The 22,534-nt window shown below is 43.4% G+C and overlaps 1 protein-coding gene across 4 annotated transcripts in view; it reads right to left on the bottom strand.

Annotated features, from left to right (window-relative positions):
* The window catches only part of THSD4 (thrombospondin type 1 domain containing 4), a 1,080,479-nt gene that overhangs the window by 91,601 nt on the left and 966,344 nt on the right, over nucleotides 1-22,534 (bottom strand). For all 4 annotated transcript variants that reach the window (XM_033919867.1, XM_033919866.1, XM_033919868.1 and 1 more), the window contains one exon: nucleotides 1,114-1,289. In XM_033919867.1, the coding sequence (XP_033775758.1) occupies nucleotides 1,114-1,289 (176 nt within the window). The remainder of the gene's footprint in view (nucleotides 1-1,113; nucleotides 1,290-22,534) is intronic.

The raw sequence follows: 22,534 nt of genomic DNA, 5'->3' as shown, positions 1-22,534 counted from the left end.
CAGGGCTGATGTAAATCCTCATACAACAAATTGGATGTGGATTCTGGTGCTAAGGGACAGATTCTCTAAATGGCACAGTTGTCGGCTGCCGCCTTAAAAGTAGCTGCCGATCGCGTGTCAATCATGTGACAGCACCGTTCAGAGAACTGTGCCTCTGGCAACGATAGGCACCAGAAATATAGGCCAGTTCATGCCTACAGTGGCATTAGGTGCAATTCCGGTGCTGTTCTTTTAAGGCACCAGTAGGTGCATGGAAATCATCTTAACTAACCTACCAGCGCCTAAGTTAAGGCACGGTTTATAAAATATGGACCTAAGTGCTATTCTCTAAATGGAGCCCAACTTGGGGTGCCATTTAGAGAATAGTGCTCAGCACTCATTGTTTTCATCACCCAAATTTGGTTGTCATTTACTGAATTTAGTCCATTTGTTTGGGGAGTTGTCTGGACTAAAGCTCGGACATTTTATTGACTGGACTTTATTCGATTTGTTTTACTTATTTTATTTGGATTTTTTTTTTTTTTGTTAAGTTCTATTTAAATTTTGCCTTAATCTCTATTTTTATTTTATTTTTGCTGGATATGTTCATACACATAACTTTTTTTTTCATTTTCTCTATTTTCCTAGGCACTTTAGCTTAGAATGTGAGCCCATTTGGGACAGAGAGGGAAGTTTTCCAAAGTGCCTTAAGACAATGTAATTTACGTAATTGTAAGCCGCTTAGGTGATAAGTAAAATACAAATGTTTAAATAAATAAATAAATAACTTCTAGAATACTATGTTATGTGCATATCTTTGTCACTTGCTGCTAATGTAATGGCAATCATATATATTAATGTAACCTCTAATTACAGATTTGAAGGCAGTCTGATTCAGTATGGTATGCCTTATGTTCTTCTGTGGACTGGGGAATCAATTAACTAAAAATAAACATACATTTGAATAGACCTTTATATCTGCCCAGGAGGGGACAGAGAGGATTCAAGGGACTGTTTGGGAAAGAACAGATTTATCTATGGCAGTAGTTCACAAACCTATCCTAATGGACCCCCAGTCAGTCAGGTTAAATATCCAGGTCAAGCCAGGAGGAGGCTACAATACGATGAACTCACATAGACATCCAGGGCTTCATTTGTAGGACCTTCTGCCAAAAAAGACTCTCCAGCAGTGCTAGAAATTTCATTTGGACGTTTATATGTGAACATGGTCCCGCCTCCTTCGTATTTACCGGGACGATCAATTGCCCAATTCCCATTGATGATAGAACGGCCAGATCGACTTCGAAGAGCTGCATAAAAGCACAAACATATTTCCATGGTCAAGGAGAATTTCCAAGTAGGGAGTTAAGTCTAGATCTGATATACCCTTGTAGCTAAGATCTACAGAGTCATCCATAATAAGATACTTTTAGATCAGTGGTCTCAAACCCTTTGCAGGGCCATATTTTGGATTTGTAGGTACTTGGAGGGCCTCATTAATGTTATTAAAGAAATTACAATTTTGCACAAGGTAAAACTCTTCATAGTTTATAAATCTTTCCTTTTAGCTAAGTCTTAATAATAATACTGTATTGTAATTTATAGCTAGAGAGACATATGAACAAGAAACTGTTTTATTTTACTTTTGTGATTATGATAAACATACCAAGGGCCTCAAAATAGTACCTGGCGGGCCACATGTGGCCCCTGGGCCTCAAGTTTGAGACCACTGTTTTAGATGAATAAACTATCATCACTAATAATTAGTAAAGAAAACCAAATCCCTTTTATGTACGTTTCTTTACCTGTTCCAACCATGTCTCAAGGACTACAAATTTTCAGTGTCACAAAAACATATATGTGCTATCTCCCTTTGAATGTATTGTTAGGCATATTCACAGTGGGTGAGTTTTTGAAAGTAAATGTGCATTTATCTTCATAAATACATCTGATCATTGCCTCCTAAACATAAAGTATGAATAATTTCCATACTTTTATAAGGTAGAAATAAGATTGTAAATTTGAGATTCCCTTTGTTTCAGGGACCCTGGTATCCAGTTGGTTAGGCTATATTTGATTCTGGTTCTGAAACCTGAGTGAAAAAAATGTTAATTAAAAAAAAAAAGATACTTATATTGCAGGTTATTCATTAGTTAGTCAGGTTAGTCAAAGATTTCCAATTCAGAGATGCTAATTCCCCAGAATCTTTAACCAAAATAGATATCCACGTCAATCTGTCCATTGTAAATTCCAGGATAACTGACCCATAGGTAAAGGCAGAATAGATAACCTGATTAACTTAACTTAACATAACATAGCGTATCCCTGAATGTTCTCACTCACTGTTGTTGAAAGACAAACCATGCTAATGTACAGAATACAGGATATATAGGTCAGTAAGCTATGTTTCAATTATGCAGAATTGAGACCTGATATTCACACTTTTATCAAGTGAAAAAAAAAAAGAGTTAACAAATGACTCAATAGTAATAACCAGTAGATTAGGATCTGTTTTCTTGTTGTTCTTCTCCAGCTCTATATTAATTATTTTATTTTTGATGTAAACCACTGGATTTATTCAGAAAAGTGGTATAAAATTTGATGATGATGATAACCTCCAAGCACTATTTTTTGTCGTGTGTGTGTGTCATTTACCTATCCACAAATGCAGCATTTCATGACTCAATCCTATGAATGGATTATGATATCTAATAGCGTAACACTAGTGTATATATATTCCCAAACATATTTTAACTGTTTAACTGCTAATTGAAATACAGTCTTAAAGATGCTCTACTTTGAAGTGCAAAGACCTTAGAAAGAAGAGTTTTCACAATGGAGAACATCAAACGCCATGTCCAAAGACTCCAGGATTCAACTGATGATCAAAATCTTCTCTTTATCTGGGGTGGGAGGGGGTGGGAAAAACTTTTAGCCCTTGAACCATGAGATCTAGGAGAAGCACCACATTCTGAAAGAACTTCTTCATCTAAGGATCCAGTGTCTGACTCACAGACTGCATGACTGCACTAGTTATAACTTAATAAATAGCACACTTTAAAACTGTAAGATTATAAGCACTATAACTTTCCAACAGTAGCTTAATGTTCCAGATTGACCACTATCGGAGATAGGAAACTGGGCTCAGTGAACCATTTGTCTACCTCAGCGTGGTACTTCTTAATTTGTCATGTTAATTATTTTTATTATTAGCAGCATTCTTTTTTTCACATACATGTGGTCTGCAGATCTTTGGCCCACAGTCATGGCAGAACAGCTATGAATTATTATTATTATTATTTTTGGGGGTAGAGAGGGGAGAGAGAGGAGAAGAACAATCTCTAAAACAAAAGTCATCTAAAAACATACAGGCTCATATTCAGACTGTGGGAAATCGTCAGTGATCTTCTGCGGTCTGTGGTGATATCGGAAATCCAATGCTGGTGCTGTTTCTAGTCACCGGCATTGAATTTCCGGTCTTTTTTTGGCTAGCCGGAACATAGCCAGATATGCCAATATTCAGCAGCTAGCCGGCTAAGTCTCAACAGCTGAAGATATACCACCCTTTTAGGTGGTTATCTTTGACCATGGAACTTGTCGAGTCACTCAATATTGGTGGTAACCAGCTGTGTGATGTAACCAGTCACTGGCCAATCCAGAGACCAGGATATTCAGTGTGAGATAGTTGCTATCCCCTGCTGAATATCAGCAGATGACCAGGAGCTATTCCCAGCCATCTAAATAGAGCTGTCTATCAGGACCAGAAGGTTTTCATTCTTAGGGATTTTTTTTTCTAAGCTGCGGTAAAAAGTGTCTTTAGTGTGCTCTTATGTGGGTCTTTCCCATGCACTAAGGCCTTTTTCATTGCAACTGGAAAATGGCAAATTTTCCATTTTCCAATTTAATAGCCACACGCTAATGTTGCCATTAGTGCGTGGCCATTGCAAAACATTAATGTGTGAGCCCTTATCGCCACCTTTTTTGTAGGCAGTAAGTGACACTATAATCCTGTGCTAATCTGTTAGCATGCAGCAATGCAGATGCGCTGATTAGCACCAAAACACCCACTGTCTAACCACAGACACAGCACTCCCAGAAAATGTAAAAATATTTTTAGCCAGTGGTTTGTGAACGCACATTCTGACACCTCCATGCTGCTCAAGCCAGCCCTGAGCCATCCCTCTGCCATAACCTCCAGGAGGTTATGTCAGTGGGTAGGCTTCAGATGGTATGCACAGTGGGTAGGAGTCCCTGCTTACTGCTGGTAACGAACAGAAGATTTTAAGAGGTACCTGGGGAGTGCTTTAAGAGCTCCTCCTATCACCAGCTTCCCAAGCTTCCCTTTGCATGCCACTGTGTCTACATTCCATTGTTTTTGTTTTTAATGTTTTATATTATTTTAAAAATGATTTAATGACATTTCAAGGGTATTGTAGAATCACTGGCATCTCTTTCTGTGTGGTCAAAAATATAGTACTACAGGAAAGTTTCAATTGAGTCTCTGTTGATGTGCACTGATCTTTAATGATGATTTAAATTGCCAGCATGAAAAATCCGTTAGCAATTGCTGGTGCTATTAAGAAATAAATCCACATAGGCAATCCAGATTACTTTATTGACCTCTGTCACTCGTTTTCTAGCACATCACACATTATGGATTGCAATTAAAACAGTAAAACTGGATAGCACAGGCATGCAAAGTTACAAAAAGGTACTCTGACATACACGCGTATATGCTTTTATATCGCACCAATAAGGCTTCATTTTGGTTTCAGGTCTGGGTCCGAATTAGCACCCTCCTGAATCTGCACATTCCTATAACCTATTCCATAATAACTTGGAAGTTCTAATATTTTCATCTAACACTGTTGAAGGCAGTAGCTAAGCTAATTGATGGGGTTATACATTTGATATACAGTCAAACCTTGAATTGCAAGTAACATGGTTTGCAAATGTTTTGCAAGACAAGCAAAACATTTTATTAAATTTTAACTTGATATACAAGCAAAGTCTTGCAATACGAGTACATACAGTATACACGCGTCACAACTGAGCCGATGATTCTTCTCTCTCTGATGCTGCGGGAGTGTAGTGACTGTTCTAAATGAGCAAAGTCTTGCAATATGTGTACATCAACACGTGTCACATCATCACAACTGAGCCGATGGTTTGTCTCTGATGCTGCAAGAGTGTAGTGACGGTTCTAAATGAGCGAGATATTGCAATACAAGGACATACAGTATACACGTCGCATCATCACAATTGAGCCGATGGTTCGTCTCTCTCTGACGCTGCAGGAGTGTAGTGACTGTTCTAAATGAGCGAGGTCTTGCAATACAAGTATGTATAGTATTTTGTATTAAAGTTTTTGGGTTGTGGAACGAATCGTCAGAGTTTCCATTATTTTCTATGGGGAAATTTGCTTTGATATACGAGTGCTTTGGATTACAAGCAGGCTTCTGGAACAAATTATGCTCGCAAACCAAGGTTTGACTGTACTGACATTCTGTGGCTATGTTCTCTTAGTAGACATATTAATCATGGAAATACAATTCATCTTTATTAGCAGTTTTGAGTGGAATAAGCAATCTCATATATAAACATAAATGAAGGGTGACTAGAGATTCAGGAGGAGGAAGGGATAAAGTGGATTCCAATGGATTGTCACCTCCATCCCCAGAGGCCACTCTGCGATGTTTAGCTGCTTGCAAATCCTGCTGAGACTGAATAATAGGGGTTTGAGGAAAAGCAGGTAAAGCAACCTCCCCCTGAAGTGAAGGCTGAGCGCTCTGTAGTAGAAATGCTTTATGCAAAAGCATCTCAAACTCAGGGGAAAACGGCAAATGCTGTGGCTGTGAAATCACAGCACTCATATTCTTTGCCATGTCAGCTGCTTGTTGTCCTCCTGCCAGTGGAGCAGAATTCTGCCTCGCAGATACAACTGCCTTCTGTCCTGCCGTTACCACTGACTCATGCTCTGGCGCTACAGTTGACACCTCACTGAGGAGAGAAACTGCTACCGGCATGGAAAGAAGCGCGGTATCAATCAGCTGATTGTCGTGAACCGCCGACAAGGCTGTATCTGCTGAGAGAGCCGGCGAAAACAAACTCACGTCTTTTGAGCGGGAAAGTGCTGACTCAACCGGCACAAACCCGACGGTATTTGCCGTTTCCCACAGCGGGAACACTGTTTAACAACTTCTGCTGCCATGTTACTGCATCGAATTTAAAAAAAACTCCTCACCCGCAGCACATGAAAACCGCCAGCCAACTAGTAATAAACCCCAAGGAACAAAACAAAGTAACAGCAATCTTACCTGAAGTGACAAAACCACTCCACACAGGAAGTTTTGAATAGAGTAGTAGTTGTAGTCTGCTTACAAAGTAAAAAGACAGCTACACTAATTTTAAGCTCCCTGTTTCCTTTTTTTTTTTTTTTAAGGGAAAGAAGAAATACAGGGAGTGAATAGCTCTGAGGGAAGTGTGAGGCAAGGACTTAGGGGGCTCAGGTGTAACCTCTAAAGTTGGCACATTCAGCCGAACACCCCTTTCTCACTGAAGAGAATTCTCAACAGGAGAGCAGACAACCATAGACAGCCAGAATTCAGGAGCTATTAGAATAGCAAACATCACCTGCTGGAAGATAGAGATTACTGAAGCTGCAGGAGATGTTCCATCCAAGACGGCCACCTATTAATCAGTTCTCTATCTCCACCTGTTGGTCGATGTGTGTTATCCCACTAGTCTCGGGATTCATCTGCTGCTGTTGCTAAGCATTAAAGCAGTTTGTGGAAGTTTAGATACCCATGGAGACTTTCATTTACTCACAGTAATATTTTGGCCCTCCCAGCCAAGGAGTAGAGGGAGTAACCCAATGGTTAGTACTGTGTGTGGGCTGAGAGCCTGGAAACTATTTCAGTTCCCACCTCAGCTCCTTGTGTTCCTGGGCAGGTCACTTAACCCATCATTGCCCCAGATACAAAAACTTAGATTGTAAGCTAACTAGGGACAGATAAAGTACTTGCATAAAATAAATGCAAACATATTTGGTTCTATCACAGAAATGCTGTACATCAAAATCCTTTCCTGGAAAACTTGCCTTTTGTCTTTCAGGGTTGTAAGGTGCAGGTCAGTGTTATTTTCTGCTCAGTTTTTTAAATGTTATATTTAATAAGAGATATGATCATTAAAAAAAATCATATCAATAAATATTTGCAGTATATAGGGAAATACACTCATGCAACCGAGAGATGCATGAGCGTATTTGGAGTGTTAATGCAGAAGAAGATAATAAAATTGCCAAATTGCTTAATATAAAGCTTTGATAAATTGATCCCTCAACTCAAACTGATAACATGATCTACACGATCACAAATGACTATTTAGAAGATGCTGTTTTAGAATGCTTTACAAGTACAAGCAGTTCCCGGGTTAAGAACGAGTTGTTTTTAAAGCTGTTAAGTCAGATTTGTATGCAACTCAGAACTTTTGGATTGTAAGATTCTTGCTGCTTAACTCTGCTCTCAGCTGACAAAAGGGCCAACTGCCCCTACCAGAGTTCCTTCTAAGGCGCAGCATACACAACCACACACTGTTTTAATGTGACTATGCATCATTCCTGAATCTGCTGCAAGAGAAGTGCAGGAGTCTACGCCACTGGAAAGACTGCTCAGTGAAATCAAATGACGCCATGACCATGTTCTTAAGTATGAGTTGTACTTAAAAAAGTCGAGAGTCTGTAACGTGGGGACTGCCTGTAGAAAAAAATCTTAGTGTTGCAAATGCTTCTATTAAACTTAGATGAAATTGAAACAATGGCTGCCCAGTCTATGCTTAGTCAACTTCAACCTTGCGTATTTCTGTGTGCTGCTATCGGTGTTTTTGTGGGGGCAAGGGACACACAGACTGGGGCAACCACTCCAAGCCCTATGCTGCTGCAGGCCAGCAACTTTTAGATGTGGTAGTCTACATTTTCAACCACAAATGGGCCATAGTTGTGTGATAGCACCAGTAGCCTGCAATTATAGGACTCTAGCGTAAGTGCGTTTATGCACCTAATTTTAAGCAGTTAGGTGTGTAAATGCCTGGCATGCCCCTGATTCGCCCTTGCCCCTCCCAAATCCATGCTTACCTTGAAGTTGCACACTCTGGAATTTGAGCGTGCAACTTAAAGAATAGTGGCTAACGGAAGCTATGCACATAAATACTAACCGTGGCCAATTAACACCACATAAGGCCAATTATAGTCTATTATTTGTCATTAAAATCAATCAGTTCATTATTAAATTAAGTTACATCTCCAACTGACACTATTCTTTAAACTGGCATGCAAATTTACATGTTAGTTACAAATTTGGGCGCAGAACTTTCTAGAATCAGGGATATTACTTGTAGTGGTACTGAAAATAGAAGAATTTGGAAATGTCTAGGTTAGACATACGATTGGGTTACCAGACGTCCGGATTTTCCCGGACATGTCCTCCTCTTGAAGACAAGTCCAGGGGTCCAGACGGCTTTTCATAACCCAGCACTATGTCTGGGTTTTGAAAAGCTTCCCCCCCAAATTGTGTCGGGCAAGAGGGCATCTGCGCATGCGTGGATGCCACGCGATGACATCACACGCATGTGCAAGTATGCGTAACATCATCACATTGCATCCGCGCATGCCCTCTTGCCCGACTGGCGCAAGCAGCGGGAGTGGGGCTAGGGTGGGATTAGGGGCAGGACTGGAGTGTAACGGGGCGGGGAAGGGCGGGCCTGGGGGGGGTGGGTCTAGAGGTCCAGATTTTACGAATGTAAAATCTGGCAACCCTAAACATATCAAATGTTTCCCAAATGTCCTGGTTGAATTCAGTGAGACAGATTGCAGCTATTATGACTTTTTAATGGAATGTAACACATACAATATGTGGCAAACAGACGCTTCTTTTGTGTTAGCTCAGTATCCAGTTTTGGGTAAACTATTCAACACTGTTTTGACAGAGAAGTGAAGGAAAAAAAAGAATCATTTGTTGGCAGTAATATTATTTCACCTCATCTAACACAACACTTGAGCCAAAGCCATTCTTTGGTCCTCCCTTTTGCAAAAGGGTTCACCATAGATGTTACATAAGAACAATAGAATAGCCTTACTGGGTTAGCCCAATGGTCCATCATGCCCAGTAGCCCGTTCTCACGGTAGCCAATCCAGGTCCCTAGTACCTGGCCAAAACCCAAAGAGTAGCAACATTCCATGCTACTGATTCAGGGCAAGCAGAGGCTTCCCCCATGTCTTAATAACAGACTATGGACTTTTCCTCCAGGAATTTGTCCAAAACCTTTCTTAAAACCAGCTACGCTATCCACTTTTACCACAACCTCTGGAAAACGCGTTCCAGAGCTTAGCTATTCTCTGAGTGAAAAAAATATTTCCTCCTATTGGTTTTAAAAGTATTTTCCTACAATTTCATCAACTGAAAGCATTGTATTGATTTTATTGTACAAGTCTTAATCAGAGGCTCACTCTATCCGGTATGAATAAAAACCTTTGTGCTTCATATATATGAACTGCTTGGATATGAGATCTGATGTGTTGAACCTCCAGGAAGAAAAATATTGTCATTCTTCTGTTTTCTTACTGTATGGTGCTCTGAGAGTGCCAGGTGCCTGTGGGTTGGGCGGGACCAGACTGCAATTTTTCATGTGTAGCAGGACTGAAAACTGTAGGCTGCTGACAGCTTCCAGTGGCCATAATGTATTCCACTGTATGTTAGGATTCCTGTGTCATGATCATCTATATTTTTCAGACATAAAGTCTTCTTTAACAGTGTTTTGTGGTAATAAATAAAGACAGAACAAATAAGTAAAAACAAATAAGAGGAGAACAAAGCAAGTAAATAAGAGGTTAATCTTAAAATGATTTAATAGGGGGAGAAGAGACTCCTGCTCGACTAAACCCTGTAGTTATCATTGTTAAACACATTGAATGTTTTGATATTGCGTTCAAATCAAAATTTTAATAAACTTGAAACTTGACTTGAGCTGGCTGGCCACTGATATGCAGCTTTACTTAACTGGCCACTGAATATTTCCACTAACTGGCCATTTCCTAACCAGCCATTTCCTAACTAGGGACGGTCTGGCAGCAGAGCTTTGGTAGAGCCAGCACCTAATGCCATTTGGTCTAGAGAATGACACTGGGACAAATTTTTCCCCATCCCCGCAGGAATTCAATTTCCCCATCCCATCCCCATGAGTTTTGTTGCTGTACTTGTCCCATTCCTCTAAGCTCTGCCTTAACCTCACAAGCCTCGAACGCTTATGATTTTAAAGTGTTTGAGGCTTGTGCACATGAAAACAAAGTATGTGGATAGTTTGAGTATGTGGGCAGATCTGGTAGTGTCAGGTCTCGAAGAATTCCAGGATAGTGGGATTAGGGGAGGAAGAGTGCCATGTAGGATCTTGAAAATTAGGCAGGTACAATTAAAGTGAATCCTAGAAATCACCGGAAGCCAGTGAAGTTTTGACAGAAGCAGAGAAACATGATCGAATTTGCTTTTTGCGAAGATCAATCTGAAGGAGTCTGGGACTGGTTTTCCTAAGTGTTGAACTAAGTTTTCTCCTTAATAAATTGCTGAATTATGTTTAGCTGCAGACCTAACTTATCTGATATTCTAGCGTGCCTGCACTAGGTGTTGTAGCAGAGCATTTTAGCTTCTTATGGCTATCTCAGCATAAACGACATGTAACAGAAAGACTGCAGAGCCTTGCAGTGACTTGCTAGTGACCTGCTAGTGTGAGCTGAGGACCAATGATTGTTAAGAAAAGTAACACGTGAAAAGTTTTTTCTAGAATTCAGTTGTATAGCCAGAAGAATGAATAAATATCTCTGTAACTCCCTGGTTTCGGCACTTCTGAAGCCAGCTTGGAGCTCAGGAGTCGCATATATATGCTAATAAAACCTGTTGCTTTCTTCAAGTCTCTAAGTTTTGTGGCTTCCCAAAACCTTTCAAACCTAGCCGCAGTGTTCTAGATCCGCTGAAGTCTTTGAAGATTTTTCTTGGTTAGATTTAGATAGATGGAATTACAATAGTCCAGTCTGGAAAGAATGATTGATTGTACAAGGACAGCAATATGTTGTTGGCGGAAGCAGGATCTCACTTTCCTCAACATGTGAAAACTAAAAAAAAAACCTTTTTTTTTACCAGAGAGTTGAGATGATCATTGAAGGAAAGTGTAGTCAATAATGATGCCCAAAACTTTGCTTGAGAATTCAATCTGCAGTGTGGGACCAGAAGGTAGTGGAATGAGTGTGGGTAAGCCAGAGTAGTTTTGTTTTGGACTCATTCAGCTTCATTTGTATAGAGAGGGCCCAGGATTGGAGTTTCGTTATGCAAGCTGTTATATTTTCGGTGAGGTTAGTGAGGTTCGAATTAGAGAATGACACGGTGACGGTTTACCCGCGGCCACCGCATTTAAGCCGCGGGTCACCGCCGAAAACAGGGAAGAAAACTAGCAGTCGCTGCGGTGACGGGGACAAGGCCATTCACCGACCGCGGAAACGGTGAACAGGTTTGTCCCCGCGGGCCAATGTACCCCCTTCTAGGAACCGCTATTTACCGCCCGACGCCCGATTCACCCCCCCAGCAGGACCGCTCGCACCCCCACCCCGAACGACCGCTCGCACGCGCTCCCACCCGCACCCGCGATCGGAGCAAGAGGGAGCCCAAGCCCTCTTGCCCGGCCGACTCCCCGACGTCCGATACATCCCCCCCCCCGGCAGGACCTCTCGCACCCCCACCCCGAAGGACCGCCGACTTCCCGACAATATCGGGCCAGAAGGGAGCCCAAACCCTCCTGGCCACGGCGACCCCCTAACCCCACCCCGCACTACATTACGGGCAGGAGGGATCCCAGGCCCTCCTGCCCTCGACGCAAACCCCCCTCCCCCCCAACGACCGCCCCCCCAAGAACCTCCGACCGCCCCCCCCAGCCGACCCGCGCCCCCCCTGGCGACCCCCACGACCCCCCACCCCCGTACCTTTGGTAGTTGGCCGGACAGACGGGAGCCAAACCCGCCTGTCCGGCAGGCAGCCAACGAAGGAATGAGGCTGGATTGGCCCATCCATCCTAAAGCTCCGCCTACTGGTGGGGCCTAAGGCGCGTGGGCCAATCAGAATAGGCCCTGGAGCCTTAGGTCCCACCTGGGGGCGCGGCCTGAGGCACATGGGCCCAACCCGACCATGTGCCTTAGGCCGCGCCCCCAGGTGGGACCTAAGGCTCCAGGGCCTATTCTGATTGGCCCACGCGCCTTAGGCCCCACCAGTAGGCGGAGCTTTAGGATGGATGGGCCAATCCGGCCTCATTCCTTCGTTGGCTGCCTGCCGGACAGGCGGTTTTGGCTCCCGTCTGTCCGGCCAACTACCAATGGTACGGGGAAGGGGGGTGGGGGGGTCGTGGGGGTCGCCAGGGGGGGTCGCGGGTCGGCTGGGGGGGGGCGGTCGTTGGGGGGGGGGGGGTTTGCGTCGAGGGCAGGAGGGCTGCAGTGCAGAACATAAGCCTTTCATTAAGACAATCCTGGTTCGCTTTTCCAAGTTAAAACAATTAGAAAAATATTTCTGGAGTGCTGTAATAAATTAAAATTAATAGTGCTCAGAACCCCCAAGGTAACTTCAGGCATCATTTTGAAGCTGGGGGGGGGGGGCGGTCGTTGGGGGGGGGGGGGGTTTGCGTCGAGGGCAGGAGGGCCTGGGATCCCTCCTGCCCGTAATGTAGTGCGGGGTGGGGTTAGGGGGTCGCCGTGGCCAGGAGGATTTGGGCTCCCTCCTGGCCCGATATTGTTGGGGAGTCGGCGGTCCTTCGGGGGGAGGGATGTATCGGACGTCGGGGGGGGGGGGCATCAGGCTTTCAGGATGGGGACAGACCTTCAAGGGGGGACAGTGCAGGGAAGTCAGGGAATTTATATTAATTAATTTTTTCTCTGCGTGTTTTGTTTTTGTATAGTTATTAACTAATATTTAACTAAGTTTTAAAGTTTTAAAGAATGTTTCCTTTATACGTAAATAAAGAAAAGTGAATGGGATTGCAGTGGCGGTGACGGGGCGGTGAATGGGGTGGCAGTGGCGGTGACGGGGCGGTGAAGAGGATGGTGAGACGGGGACGGGGCGGTGACGGGGATGGTGAGACGGGGACGGGGCGGTGACGGGGATGGTGAGACGGGGACGGGGCGGTGACGGGGACCAATTTTTTCACCGTGTCATTCTCTAGTTCGAATCTATCTCAAGAAGAATAAAGATGTCATCTGCATATGTAAATAGAGTTTCAAAGGGAGATAGATGAAAGAATTTCAAAGAAGACATATAAATGTTGAAAAGAAGAGGGGACAGGGGTGATCCCTGAGGAACATCACATAACGGTCTCCAAGGAGAAGACATGGTTCCATTCATGTTAACAGTATAAGAGCGGGATCATAAAAATTTCGAGAACCAGTCTAAGACTGTGGAATCAAAGCCTATCTCAGAAAGTTGGTAAATTAGGATATCGTGGTGGTTTGTTTGTTCCTGGTTGGTTGTTTCACTGCAGACAAGGTTGGACCTTCCTTTTCTTTTGGTTCTGTTGCTTTGGACAACATCAAAGGCCACAGATAGATCTAATAGTAGTAGGATAGCAAACTTATTATGAGATTGAAGTTGTTGAATCTTTGAGATTAAAGAGGCCAGCAGTGTGAAATGTAATGTGAACAAATGCAAAGTGATGCACATTGGGAAGAATAACCCAAATCACAGTTACCGGATGCTATGGTCTACCTTAGGGGTTAGCACCCAAGAAAAGGATCTGGGTGTCATCGCAGGTAATATGATGAAACCTTCCACCCAATGTGCGGCGGCAGCCAGAAAAGCAAACAGGATGCTAGGAATTATTTTAAAAGGGATAGTTAACAAGACTTAAGAATGTTATAATGCCCCTGTATCACTCTATGGTGCGACCTCACCTGGAGTATTGTGTTCAAATTCTGGTCTCCTTATCTCAAGAAATATATAGCGGCACTTGAAAAGGTTCAAAGAAGAGCGGCCAAGATGATAAAGGGGATGGAACTCCTCTCATATGAAGAAAGACTAAAAAGGTTTGGGTTCTTCAGCTTGTAAAAGAGACAGCTGAAGGGAGATATGTTTAAAGTCTACAAAATCATGAGAAGAGTAGAACATGTACAAGTGGATCGATTTTTCACTCCATCAAAAATTACAAAGATTAGGGGACACTCGATGAAGTTACAGGGAAATACTTTTAAAACTAATAGGAGGAAATATTTTTTCACTCAGAGAATAGTTAAGCTCTGGAACGCATTGCTAGAGGTTGTGGTAAGAGCGGAGAGCGTAGCTGGTTTTAAGAAAGGTTTGGACAATTTCCTGTAGAAAAAGTCCATAGTCTGTTATTCAGAAAGACATTGGGGAAGCCACTGCTTGCCCTGGATTGGTAGAATGGAATGTTGCTACTCCTTTGGTTTTGGCCAGGTACTAGTGACCTGGCCACCATGAGAACCAGCTACTAGTGGATTGGCCACCATGAGAACAGGCTACTGGGCATTGATCTGACCCAGTAAGGCTATTCTTGTGTTCTTATGTTCTCAGGCAGACAGTACATGTAATAGTCTTTATTAATGCAGTTGCTGTCACATGACACATGACTCGCATGTAGTAGTACTGTGACCATTACAATTGTGATGGGCATCTTTCTGCCATTATGAATGAATGGAAATTGCATACAGTAATCATAAAAAATATTAATAAAAATAAAACAAGAAGAGAACTTTTACCAGTGCTGTTACAATTAGAAGTGGTTTGGCAGTTAACAATGCAGTGCTAGTTAGCAAGACATCTATATTTATTAATTGTAGCCTTATCTGATGACACTGCATCAGAGCAGAGAAAATGCACCGTGAGTCATGGGTCAAAGGTGTGATGAGTCACATGGGTAATGGGTCACAAAAGATGACCCATTGTCAGATCTGATATAAAGCTCCCAGCCTTGAATATCCAGGTATGTATGCTCACCCAGAAGTTCACCAGGCACAGAACGATATTGAGACCAGTGCCTGAATAAGCCTTTTTGTTGTCTTTAATTTTATTCATTCAATTAGTCAGTTGGTGGACCAAATTAGAGAATGACATGGGGACAAATTTTTCCCCATCCCCATGGGAACTCATTTTCTCGTCCAATCCCGGTGAGTTCTTTTCCTGTACCTGCAGGTAAATTAGGGAAATCCCTTTTCTTCAAATTCACTGAGCTTTGGAATAACCTCCCTGCCCCACTGCAGGAACCTAGGCTCATTCAATTATTCCGAAAGCATCTGAAAACCTGGCTTTTCTCAAAAACGTAAAGCTATCTATTTAAAATGTAAAGCTAGCTATCCTCTTCATAACCTCTAATTTCTTATTATGTCCTTCCCTCATTTATTGAATTACCTGTAAACTGTGTCGAGCTCTATCTTTATGGAGATGATGCGAAATACAAACTTAAGGTTTAGTTTAGTTTAGTTAGTTTAAATTTCATCCGCCACTTGGATGCCCAGTCTTCCAATTTCCTAAGGTCTGCATGCAATTTTTCACAATTCGCATGCGTTTTGCCAACTTTGAACAGTTTAGTATCATCTGCAAATTTAATCACCTCACTCGTTGTTCCAATTTCCAGATCATTTATAATTAAGTTAAATAGCACTGGTCCCAGTACAGATCCTTGCAGCACTCCACTCTCCTCCATTGAGAAAAATGACCATTCAACCCTACCCTCTGTTTTCTCTCCGATAACCAATTTCTAATCTACCACTGAACTTTGCCACCTATCTCAGCCAGTCACTGTTCAAAAATCAGCTTATTTTTGTACCCCTTAAGCATGATCAAAAGAGCCTCAACAGTTTCAGGATACATGCTACTGCATTGTGACTTAATTATGTGTCGAGCATTGAAAGCACTGAAATGTCTCCCATATTCAACTGAAGACACTGAAATTACATAGTCGTCTAGCGATGTCTGATAATAGAAACGTCTTGCAAAGAAGACCCCACCACTTCAGCGGGTAAAAGTGAGGTTCTCTGTTCCAGTGGGTGCCTGGATACTTGGCTCAGGTTACTGACACTATACATATATAATAAACACAAGATACATAATATTTTTCAAAAACTCTGAAAAAGTCTATGTGGTGTGCATTTATCTGCTATTTTTTTCTCCAGTCTTTGCAAATCAAAAGTGACTGAAAATGATTATGGTACATTGTCTCTGAACTTCTGCACCATGTGAATGGCTCATCCTTCAGCTTCATGCATAAAGGTTCCAGTGATACGCTCAAATTGATATCCGTAACATGTTCTGTAGAAGCCAAGGCAGTTGAGTCAGTTGATTCAGTGGCTAGCAAGTGAAGGACTTCACTTGTTTGAAGAATCCTTGGCGATCCTTTAAGTTTTTCTCAAAACTACATCCTCGCAAAGTTGGATCAAGATGTTGCCACAAAATACAGCATGCTCAAACTGCTCCAGTATTTTTTGGTTAATGCTGCTAGAAATTCTTTTTCCATCAGACTAATCACATCACTGTCAGAATGCTGCAGTTGCCAAGCTGCATGAAGAGTACAATAAGTTGGCAATGAATTTTGCAAAGTGGGAATATTGGCATATTCAAGAATATCCAGTAACAGGGGGAAAATGTTCATGAAGGACATCACGTCCTTTGAAAGGTCGATATCAATTTGGGAAATCAGCGGAATTAGCACATCACAACTCTCCAAAATTGATGAAAACATGTCACGTAATCCTCGTTTCTCCTCAATGTTTAAGGCTTTTTGGTAAATTGGACTGTATACCTGATGTCTGGTTTGCATATTTGACCAATTCATTGGAATAGTTGCCCAGCTGGTGTATGTCGGAATTCATATGCATGACTTTCATCCAGGCTGTGTCAATGGAAGCAATCTATATGAGTTTTTGCAGCAGTTGCAGCCATAACATTTGATCCTTTGTCAGTCACACATATGGTGTATCATCCAAATTCAGCCCAAGTTCTGTGAGAGTAACGTCAATGAAGTTCTTTATATTTTTGCAGTGTGTTTCCCTCAAAAATGCTCACATTTATACATTGCATGATGCAGGACTCAGTTATTCACTCAAAACACAGTGAAATTTCTGTAAAAATTCTTGTTGACCTCATCAGTCGTCATATCTGTGCAGAATGACACAGCTTTATGGACAGAACTAGTCTTGACTTGTTTCTTGATTTCCTCATGCTTCATTTTTTTCAAAGACAACTTCACTTACTGTTTAAGCGTCCATACTTAACAGTAAGGGAATTATGTTTCCATAATTGCTGGGCAAACAATTTCAAAACGGAACTCTCAACAACAGAGAATGATAATCCAGCTAAAACAACTAGACGCAGTTCAGCACTCTTCACAGTAGCATTTGTCTACCTAGTCTGGTGACAGCACATGGCTTCATATGATTTGAATGGGGCGGGGGCCACATGGGTTTTGACTCCACAAAACCTGGTAACCCTACTTAGGCTGTCACTCCTACCCCCAGGCCTCCTGAGCTTTTATATTTCCTGGTTGCAGACTTCCTATCTCCACCCCACCCATGTCACTTCCCCTTGTGAAGGCTTGTAGATTTTAAGGTGGCTCTGAAACTGTGAGGGAGTATCCTGGAGAGGAAGTGGCAGCTTCCTACAGATTTCCTCCCATGGGAATACTCCAGCCCACAGCTGGAAGTAGTTTACAAACTGCTTACCACCATAGATTGAATATCATCCCAAGATGCTGCTTTTATTTTAATTTTCAAAGGCCAGAACCTTCTTGCTCAGGTCAAGAAGATGTCATGTTTTCTGAATTTTACGGGAATTGATCTGGGAAAGGGTTAAGGCTATGTACAGCAGGAAAGCTTGGGACAACTATACTGCTCAAATCATATTTTCATCCATTCTTCTATAATGCCGCTAAGTGGTGACTTACATCACAATATATGTATTCAGTTTCTGTTACATTGTAGCTGGTTCCAAATGGGGTTGCCAGCTGCTGCTAGCTACGCACAGCACAAGAACTGGATGCAGTCTATGTTGGCTTACGTTCAAATGTAAAGTCACTGCAGGTTTCCTGCAGCTGGGCTGTTGATCGCACATACAGGACACATTTTCAGCAGATGGTACTGGAACTGCTATTAAAACCAGCAGAAGGGGCAACTTACAAAGAGTATCCATGACCTCTAATTGCTAGCGCCCCTCTGAGTTACTTATGTCCAGGATGCGGTATTAGTGTACAACCACACACACACTAGATTAAGAAGAATGAGTCACCCTTGTGCATGGTGATGCAGGACCACGCCTCGGTAATGTTATAGTCAATGTCTTTTGTTCACATTAATATTTCCCAAGGCCAAGATTTGAAAACTCTTTCTATAACATGACGATGCTGTGCCACCTTCCTCCCTCTTTCATTCCTTGACTTCTTTATAACCTTCCCCTGCAAAGAGTGAGATGTTTCATTTATTTATCTGAAGGCACGTTCTGTTTCAAATAAAACACACAACTTCACACGCTTCAAAGACATTGTTAGCACATTCAAAGCATTCCTCACTGGACAGGCGATGGCTTGCCAGCACTTGAATTTCATATAAGTATAAAGTATAATACCAGTCGTGCTGCATGGGCACATCTAATTTTGCTTCATTGAAAATTTTGACCTGGGCTTTATCCACTCAGCCACTCCCTGCATTCTGACTAGCTGTGTAGTTGTTGGCAGTGTCACTCTGTCCACTCAAATGGCAAGTCTGTCTTTCTCACTCCTCATCTCCTACACAAGATCTGGAAAAAATCTTGGTTTCAATAGCATTTCCTGAAAATACATCTCCTTGCCAAGAGCTTGAGTTAAATTTCTTTACATCTTTACCAGAATACCCTCATCCCTTTTAACTTGGTGTGATTGAGTATATATTTATTTATTTAAAATACTTACAACCTGCCTATCCACAAATCTAAGCGGGGAACAAAGACACATACATAATAACAATGAATAATACATATAATTAAAATACAACACAAGAATAAAACATCATTACCAGAGATGTTCTTAATTTTTCCAGTCTGTAACCTAAACAGCCAAGGTTCAAGTGCTATGATTTTGCAACTTGATCTGAATTCGATTTGGTTGATCATACCATTCTTCTGGATTGTTTGGAATCCATTGGAATCTCAGGTTATGTCCTGAATTGGTTCTGTGGGTTCCTGGGAGATAGATCCTATTAGGTGTTTAAGGATGATGGTTGGGACAACTCTTGTGGGGTTCCACAGGGCTCCCCTTTGTCCCCCACTCTATTTAACATCTATCTTGTTTCCTTAGGGAATCTCTTGCAGAGATTAAAGCTCAAATTTTTTATCTATGCGGATGACATTACTACAGTCATAACAGCGGAACCTGGAGTGACCCGCTTCCCCATAGAATCTACCTCCCACTCAATATACCTCTCACCCTTCCCAAGGAAACAAATACACTTTAGTTGGTATGAACCAGGCCGCAGCCCTGTTTATTGAACAATAAACATATTCAATATAACATTTTAACATAATTAAACATTTTAACATAATTAAACATATTTTTATTGAACAATAAACATATGTTTATTGAACAATAAACATATTCAATATAACATTTTAACATAATTAAACATTTTAACATAATTAACATTTTAACATAATTAAACATAATTAAACTTAACAGCCATAAATAACCCATTAATAATTACCCATAACAATGGTATCACCATTGTGACCCTGATCCCGAGCTACCTTAACAGATGTAACTGGCCCCCGACCCCGCCATCTAAGCAAGGGTCCGAGGGGTGGCATGTCCCACACATACCCCATTATGTCATCCGACCCACCAGGCACAGCTCCCAGCTGGCCCACCGCTCATCCCTTGATGAGCCCAGTAGCCAGTAGCTCGGGATACCGCAACTCAACCAAACCCTCACACCCTGAACCTAAAGGGTGGGCGGGCAGGAAGGCTGCTTCGGAGGACCCAAAACCGTTAAGGTCCTCCAGGCGTCCCTCTTTTAACCCCTCCCACCCACAATCCTCTTCGGCTGCGACGACCTATTGCCGCTCGTTCCCTCGACCTAAGGACCTCCCCGGACCAACTTCCTCCTGCTCCACTCCTGCCCGCCCCTCCTCCACTACCCAAGCCCCACGGGCGACTCAGCGGGCCACCCAGCCCCGCGTTAAAGTCGCCCGTCGAGACTAGCTCTTGGGCTTTTTATTCCGCTAACTTGTTTTACATCAGAGTTTACAAATTCTCTATCAATTATTTTAAATCAGGTTCATCTTTGGATGTCTGCTTTTAGATTAAAGTTAAACTCAGAAAAAACTAAATTTTTCTTAGCAGCTCCTAATGATAAAATCAAAGAAAGCACAGTTACTTACCGTAACAGGTGTTATCCAGGGACAGCAGGCAGATATTCTTAACGCATGGGTGACTTCACCGACGGAGCCCCGGTACTTTTAACTAGAAAGTTCTAGTTGGCCGCACCGCGCATGCGTGAGTGCCTTCCCGCCCGACGGAGGAGTGCTTGGTCCCCAATTAAGATAAGCCAGCTAAGAAGCCAACCAGGGGAGGCGGGTGGGACGTAAGAATATCTGCCTGCTGTCCCTGGATAACACCTGTTACGGTAAGTAACTGTGCTTTATCCCAGGACAAGCAGGCAGCATATTCTTAACGCATGGGTGACCTCCAAGCTAACAGAGAGGGAGGAGGGATGGTTGGCCATTAGGAAAATAAATTATGTAACACAGATTGGCCGAAGTGTCCATCCCGTCTGGAGAAGGTATCCAGACAGTAGTGAGTAGTAAACGTGTGAACTGAGGACCAAGTGGCAGCCTTGCAGATTTCCTCGATGGGAGTGGAACGGAGGAAAGCCACAGAAGCAGCCATAGCTCTGACCCTGTGGGCCGTGACAGCACCTTCCAGTGAGAGACCGGCCCGAGCATAACAGAACGCAATGCAGGCGGAAAGCGTCCGTTTAGAGACAGGACGACCTAGATGGTTAGGGTCGAAGGACAAAAAGAGCTGAGGGGACGAGCGGTGAGCCCTGGTACGGTCAAGGTAGTATGCAAGGGCATGCTTACAGTCCAGCGTGTGCAACGCCTGTTCCCCAGGATGAGAATGGGGCTTAGGGAAAAAGACAGGCAACACAATGGACTGGTTGAGGTGAAATTCCGAGACCACCTTGGGAAGGAATTTAGGATGGGTACGCAGAACCACCTTGTCATGGTGAAAAACAGTGAAAGGTGGGCCGGCAACCAGTGCATGCAGCTCACTAACCCTCCTGGCAGAGGTGATGGCAATGAGGAAAAGCACCTTCCAGGTTAGAAATTTGAGCAAAGTTGTGGCAAGAGGCTCAAAAGGAGGTTTCATGAGGGCTGATAAAACCACATTCAGGTCCCAGACGACTGGAGGAGGCTTCAGAGGTGGTTTGACATTGAAGAGGCCCCTCATGAATCGGGAAACCAGGGGATGAGCCGTGAGAGGTTTTCCGAGGATAGGCTCATGAAACGCAGTGATGGCACTGAGGTGGACTCTGATTGAGGTAGACTTGAGGCCAGCGTTGGACAGAGAGAGCAAATAGTCCAGTACAGTTTCCACCGCCAAAGAGGTGGGATCGTGGTGATGTAGAAGACACCAAGAGGAACATAAGAACATAAGCAATGCCTCTGCTGGGTCAGACCTGAGGTCCATCATGCCCAGCAGTCCGCTCACGCGGTGGCCCAACAGGTCCAGGAGAACCAGGTCCACTTCTGATGATAACATTGGAGGGTGGCCGGTTTCCTGGAGGCATCCAAAATACAACGGACAGGCTGAGACAGATTCTCTGGAGAGGTCAGCCCGAGAGAAACCAAGCTGTCAGATGGAGCGAGGACAGATTGGAATGCAGTAGAGACTGATGCTGCTGTGTAAGTAGAGTAGGAAACACAGGAAGAGGAATGGGCTCTTTGGAGCTAAGCTGGAGCAGGAGGGAAAACCAGTGTTGGCGAGGCCACCGAGGGGCGATGAGAATCATTGTGGCTCTGTCCCTGCGGAGTTTGAATAACGTCCGCAACATCAGAGGCAGTGGAGGAAAGGCATAGAGGAACAGATCCGTCCAGTTGAGCAGGAATGCATCCGGGCCCAGACGATGAGGAGAGAAGAGTCTGGAACAGAACTGGGGCAGCTGATGGTTGTGAGGAGCTGCAAAGAGGTCCACCTGAGGAGTGCCCCACCGAGCGAAGATGGAGCGGAGTGTGGGAGGATCCAGAGTCCACTTGTGAGGTTGAAGGATGCGGCTGAGATTGTCGGCCAGGGAGTTCTGTTCGCCCTGGATATAGACAGCTTTGAGGAAGAGACTGTGGGCCGTGGCCCAGGTCCAGATGGTCCCAGGTCCCTGACCCCTTTGGTCTGAGGGTACCTCTTCGATGGCATTAAGAAGAAGGAGGGAGTGGACCTCCCTCAGGAGGAGGGGGGTTTGGGAGGAGTGGGAAGCAGACTCTATGGGAGGATTGTCTGGTGGAAG

This window comes from Geotrypetes seraphini, chromosome 14 (assembly GCF_902459505.1).
Source record: "Geotrypetes seraphini chromosome 14, aGeoSer1.1, whole genome shotgun sequence".
Lineage (NCBI taxonomy): Eukaryota > Metazoa > Chordata > Amphibia > Gymnophiona > Dermophiidae > Geotrypetes > Geotrypetes seraphini.
This window is presented reverse-complemented; position numbering and strand designations above follow the sequence as displayed.